The sequence below is a fragment of the Branchiostoma belcheri genome, unplaced genomic scaffold (genome assembly GCF_001625305.1).
Source record: "Branchiostoma belcheri isolate BF01 breed outbred unplaced genomic scaffold, Haploidv18h27 scaffold235, whole genome shotgun sequence".
Lineage (NCBI taxonomy): Eukaryota > Metazoa > Chordata > Leptocardii > Amphioxiformes > Branchiostomatidae > Branchiostoma > Branchiostoma belcheri.
The window spans coordinates 6,954-13,253 of NW_017803838.1; the positions used below are offsets into that span (position 1 = coordinate 6,954).

The window sequence follows — 6,300 nt, forward strand, 5'->3', positions numbered from 1 at the left end:
TCGACCCGTTCAATTGTCCCGTCTTCAGCTCTTGTTTCCACCACTGAAATGATGAAAAAATCATATTCTGTGTTGTCCCTCAGGTGCTCTATTTTCGCAGAGGTGTTGAACTGACAGTCACGCTCGCGTTCATCCTCTTCCTCCGGTCCCTTATACTTAACGATGTACCTGTAGACATCTCGCTTCTTCCCTTCATCTATAGGCGGCGCCCAGTCAAATGTTATGCTCTCTATACCCTCTTTTACCAGGCGAGGATCTCTGGGGGGATGCGGCTTTGTTTGTTCTTCCACAACGATCACATCGCTGCATTGACCACCACTTTCTTCCTTGCCGCTTTTGGTCCATGCTGAGATTTTATATTTTGTTCGTGCATTTATCATGCCCTTCTCCTTGAACGTATATTTAAAATGTCTTGTTTCATTGGATTCGTCTAAGATGCTAACGCCTTCATCGTTGTAAGGTTCTGTCTTTTCGTAAAAGGTTGCTTTAATGAAGTCCTCCGGATCCTCAGGAACTGTCGTTAACTCCACCAAATACCCATCTTGTATACCTGTAGGAGAGTACCAAGACACCGCAATGCCCTCTGCAAAAGTTTCAACATGGAATCCTTCAGGTTTATTCGGCTTTGTGTGTATTGCCTTGATAACTTCCGAACTTTTGTCATTTTCAATGTATGTTACAATAGAAATAGTGTGTTTTCGCCCGGGGGTTAGATCAGGAAAAGTGTGCTGTAATTCATCGTGTGCTGTTTTTACTTCAGATGGCTGTGGTTTAACCACCTCGTTGTCGCCAGTGAAAGGATGCATGGTTACTATATAGCCGTCCTTCTCACCTGCAGCTTGCACCCATGTCAAAGTGACTTCATTTTCACTGATATTCCTGAAGTCTATGGAGCTTTCCATTACAGCCGCAACCTTTGTTCTTCTCCCTTTAAGTTTAACTACTTTGCTGGTAGCCTCTTCCTGTCCTGTCCACAATTCGATTGTATATATTTTACCAGGAACCAGATTTTCAAATCTGCGTCTGTGCACTTTAGTCCTGTCTGGTGACGACTTTACTTCGTCGCTCCATGTACATGTGTCTTCTTTTGGTGAAATTCGATGCTCGTATGACTTGTGGTCTCCCATTGCGTCCTCCCAAACTATATCCATGCTGTGTTCTGTCACGCTGTCTTGTGGAATCATTACATTTCTAGGAGGAGACACGATTGTTCTGACCTGCTTTTTTCTTGCTAAACTTTCCATTTCACCACTTACTGTGACCACAGAAACTTCGTACAATCTACCAGGGGTAAGACCTTTGTTGAACATTTGGGAGTTCAGAGATTGGGCAGGGATGTCGGAGAAACGTCGCACAGGAATTTTAGTAGTCATCTCTCGTATGGAGGCAATGTACGAACTCTTGTCACCTTTGACATCAGGCCAAGTTATTCTAAAAGCAGTTTCATCTTTGTACGTAACATCGATTTGTTCTATGCGACTAACAGTTGTTCTTTTTTTGGTGGTGACAGGATCGCTCCTGTCTCCACCACTAGCGGTTGCCACGCTTAGTGTATACTTGCGACCTGAAGTTAAATTTTTGAAAGTATACTCTAAAGGTTTCTCTCTTTCTACCACACCAATAGCATTCTCTACGCCGACTGCTGGGTGTATTGAAACATGATAACAGTCCATGTCCATGTGGCAGTCTGGTTTACGCCACGTGATTCGAATGCTAGTTTCCTCAACCTCATTGTCTGCGATGCAGATTTCCGTTGGAGGGCAAATTTTAGTTCTTACTATTTTAGGAACGCATTTACTCAACTCTCCTCCACTCTCTGTAGTGACTTCCACTCTGTAAAGCCTTCCAGATACAAGATTAAGAACTTCTAACGTTAACTCTTCGTTAGCGTTTCTTTCTTTTCTGCATACGCATTTCTGCCTTTCTACCTCCCATATCGTGATGTGGTAGCGTTGCTTTTCACCTTCTGCGTGGGCCCATGTCACTTTGACTGAGGTCTCGAATGGCTGAAGCTTTACACAATTTGGCTGGCCTACAGTCATTCGCTGTTGTCTGATTACCTTAGCACTTTCCATATCTTTGCTTCTGGTGGAAATCTTGACGTCATACAGCTTTCCGAGTGTAACGCCTGAAAACGTATGAGTAGTTTCGTTGCCACTTGAAATGCAAGCAGGAAGATGCGAACCTTCGCTAGGCGAAATCTCCAGTAAATACTCGTCTTTGTCACCGCTTGGTTCTGACCAATCCACCTTGATTCCGGAGTCCACGGCCGACGTCCTAACATTTACCGGGCGGAGGGGCTTTGTCCTTACTATCCGTTTGTCTGGTTCGCTTGTATCCCCTCCACTGATAGTTGTGACCAATATCTCATACTCTCGGCCGGGTACCAAAGCACTGAAGCGATGTTCGAGAACCAAGGCGGTGGCAGATACATCACTCTTGCTCTTTGGAGTTCTGTCTTGACGTGTAGTGTCAAATACAGCTGCAGTGTACGCGTCTTTATCTCCCGGTGCATGCTCCCATGTGATGGTGATTTGTTGCAATTTGACGTCAGCGACGTGAAGGCCTTCAGGTCTGTGAACTTTTGTGCGATGATTTGTCCTGGTAGGCAGGCTTCTCCTATCCCCACTTACAGCTACTACGACTAGCTCGTATAGACGTCCCCCGGTTAATAGGTCATTAATTTGCACCGAACGTTGGTCGGGTGACTGAGTCATTATGCTCGTATTAACGCAATCCTTCCCATGTACAACACGATACTCGTATTTGTCCACATCCCCGTCAGCTTTATCCCATGAAAATGAAATTGACGAATGAGTACAATTCGCAACTCTTATTGTTTTGGGACTCGCAACCAATGTTCTTTCTTGTACTGATATTGGAACTGATGTACTTCCCAGGTCCCCAACATAAGTCCACACAGAAAGTGTGTACAGCCTGCCGGGGGTTAGGTTCTCGAAAAGGTACTCTCTTGACGAGGGAGACATCACATATCGTCTTATTTCTCTTCCAGAATGGGAAATGCTTATCCCGTAATGGTCCACTTCACTCTCAGGTTCAGGCCAAAAAGCACGCAAGCTTTTCTCCTTCACGTCTTCTTTATTGACGTGAATTTTATTTGGAGGACGCGCCAATGTCGTAAATTCTGCACGTTCAGGTCGACTCCGGTCGTCTCCGCTAATTGTGTAAACAGACAAGAGATGTAATCTTCCGGGGTAAAGGTTGTCGAAGTCATGTGTTAAGGTCTGCTCTTGGTTGATTTTTATTTCATAACCAGTCTGTGAATTCGGCTGTATTTTCACGGCGTACTTGTCTTTGTCACCCTGTGCATGATCCCATTTGATGGTGGCTGTAGTTTCCGTTTTATGCATTACTGATACATGCTTTGGATGATCAACCGTCATCCTTAGTGATGTAGCAGCTGGTTCACTATCGGCATCGTCACTACGGCTTGCAACATGCACATGGTACATTCTGCCAAATTCCAAAAGCGGGAATATTTTTTGAGTTCCCTCCTCAACTTCACACCATAGGTGATCTGCTTTTATGCCTATATCCTTGTTATCATAATAAAGCCTCAAGATATATTTGTCCTTATCCCCGATTGCTGGCTCCCAGGTGACAAGAATGCCTGTCCCTTGCACCGACGCTACCACGGCTCGCGGTGGACTTGGAAGAGTTCTTCGCTTGACTCTTTCCGCCAAACCTTTGTCTCCACCACTGTCGGTGATGACGTTGACTGTATAGAGCCTACCAGGGATCAGGTCTGTAAATGTGTATGTCAATTCTTCAGTGATCGTCAAAACTGCAGAAGGGTTATTTCCCTCTTGTGGATCAATACTGATGTGGTAAGCATCCTTGTCCCCTTCCGCACTGGTCCATGCCACCCGAAGACTGTCAGTTTGCCTGTCTTCAACTTTTAAATTTACCGGCTTGCTGACCATTGTTCTTACCCTTGGCAGTGGTACTTTGTCACTATATTCTCCTTCCCGTTCGGTTTGTATATATACGTTGTATTGACGTCCCGGCACAAGGTCGTCGAACACATAAGACATCTTCCCTTTATTGTGAGTTATTTGCACTGGGTGCTCCCATGTCCGATATTTGTCTGATATGTGTAGAATATACTTGTCTACCTCACCAGGAGCAATTGTCCAGCTAACGGCAATACTTTTCTCCTTCACATCTTTCCTAGCAAATTTAAAGTCTATTGGTCTAGCAACTAATGTCCGTTTCTGTCTTGTAATTGGTTCACTGAGACTGTCATGACTTTTCGTTTTGATTGTTACGTTATAAAGCCTCCCTGGAACCAGATCTGTCCATTCGTGCCGTTTTGCTTGTGAACATAAAACATTATACGTTTTCGGTTTTACTTCTGAAGTTGAATATATCTCTAAGGTATACCCGTCCTTGTCTCCCTCTGCGTCTTCCCACGTCAAGCTCAATGCCCCGTCTCCAGCCTGTTCGACTTGAACATTCTTGGGCTGCGCGACAATAGTTTGCTCTTCAACTACACGTTCTTTACTTTTCACATCTTCCCTCAATGTGACTATGGTCATTTTGTAAAGCCTCCCCGGCTCAAGGCCATTAAACTGATGACATGTGTTACGGTCGCTCGGTACAACAACAGGTGACGGAGGATCGTCATTTGGCTCCAAAAATACATGATATTCGTCGACATCACCATCAGCAGGATCCCAACGCAGCGTCAACGTAGTTACCGTTGCTTCAACTTCAGGGTTTTTTGGTTCACCAACTTCTGTCCTCTCTGTCAGGACCGTCTCTTCGCTTGTACCATTCCCACTTTCTGTGACCCCACGTATTGTGTACACCCTGCCAGGACATAGACTAGAAAACTTTTCCTGATAAGATGGTTCCGTTTGAAGCTGTTTTTCTGTTTTCGGGTAAGTGCTACGTTGTGGCATATACCCGTCTTTGGGGTTAATGGACAAGGAGTATCCAGATTTGTCACCGTCAACATCTGACCACGACAACAAAATACTCGTCTCACTCTTTCGAATAACTTCTATGGCAGGTTTCGTTATTGTTGTCTGTGCAGGTCTTCTCACTTCTTTACTTTCCCTTTCTGGACGTTCGTCGACTTTCACGACTGCGCTAAGCACTACAACATATGACCGACCTGCGACGAGATCTTTGAAAGGACATGAGGTGGACAATGAATCGACTCGAATAGTTTTCTCAGTGTCAGATTCTGAACACAGCTTAACAATATAGCCATCATTTTTGCCATCTGAGTGGTTCCACTCTACTGATACCTCATTACTTGTTTTTGTAATTTGTACATCTACTGGGGCTTTTGGTAATGTTCTAAAACGCGCAGTAACTGGAGTGCTCCTTTGTCCTCCACCAACAGTCCTAATGGAGAGGACGTACCACGACCCAGGGACAAGGTTTGTTATTAACTGTTCGCCGAACTCTTTGCGTTCTGTACATCTCCATTCAAGTAGTTTCTTTTCCATTGTTTCTTCGTTCTCTGCTTCTATTTCATAGTTATCCCAGTCTCCTTCCGAATGCTCCCAAAAGAGATGTATAGACGTTTCATCCACCGAAGAGAATGTTTCTTCTACACGTATATGTGGTTGTGAAAGTTTCGTACAAAATGGATAGGATATTTCTTCACTTTTGTCGGTTCCACTTAGAGTTTGTATGGTCAAGGTGTAACTCCTCCCCGGAACAAGATCTTTAAAGGATTGTGTAAGTACAGATTTCCGTGTTTGAGGAGCTGTTTTTTGTTTCTTATCCACTTCTTCTTCATTATGTTTAATAGAGATGCAGTAAGCATCTCTGTCACCGTCTACGTCAGTCCAGGAGACGTTGATGTTTCTTTCACCAATACTACCCTCTATGACTTTCTCGGGTTTCCGGATATTCGTTCTAAAGGTCTCCCTACAGACGATACTCTTAACGTTCTTGCCTTGGTGTTTTAAAGTAGTTGTGACCATGACGTCGAATTTCCTTCCAGGGATTAGATTCTCAAATTTTGCTTGAAGCAAGTTATTCTTTGAAACAAATTTGATACCACTTCCGTCACGTCCGTCACTCGACGATAATCTTACTGTATATCCGTCCTTGTGGCCTTCTGCGTGTGACCATGATATCGTTGCTGAAGTGAAAGACTTTTCTACTTTTATTTGTTTTGGTGTGTCAAGACTCGTCATAACATTCAACGGTGGAGATTCCTTGCTTTTTGTTCCACTATGGGCAGTAGCAAGTATTCTATATTCCTCGCCTGGTGTTAAATCTTTAAACGTGCAGTTCAGGGTCGGTTGTGGGTGTTGT

At 44.2% G+C, this 6,300-nt stretch overlaps 1 protein-coding gene across 1 annotated transcript; it reads right to left on the reverse strand.

The window, feature by feature from the left end:
• Nucleotides 1–1,484: 1,484 nt before the first annotated feature.
• On the reverse strand, nt 1,485–4,559 carry LOC109470830 (receptor-type tyrosine-protein phosphatase beta-like; the record flags this gene model as incomplete). Its single annotated transcript, XM_019769917.1, has 5 exons — nt 4,405–4,559; nt 4,083–4,191; nt 2,922–3,050; nt 2,186–2,708; nt 1,485–1,735 (listed from the first exon to the last, which is right to left on the reverse strand). Coding segments are annotated over exons 1-5 (1,167 nt in total), but the record flags the coding sequence as incomplete, so codon positions are not given.
• Between the last annotated feature and the right edge of the window lie 1,741 nt (nt 4,560–6,300).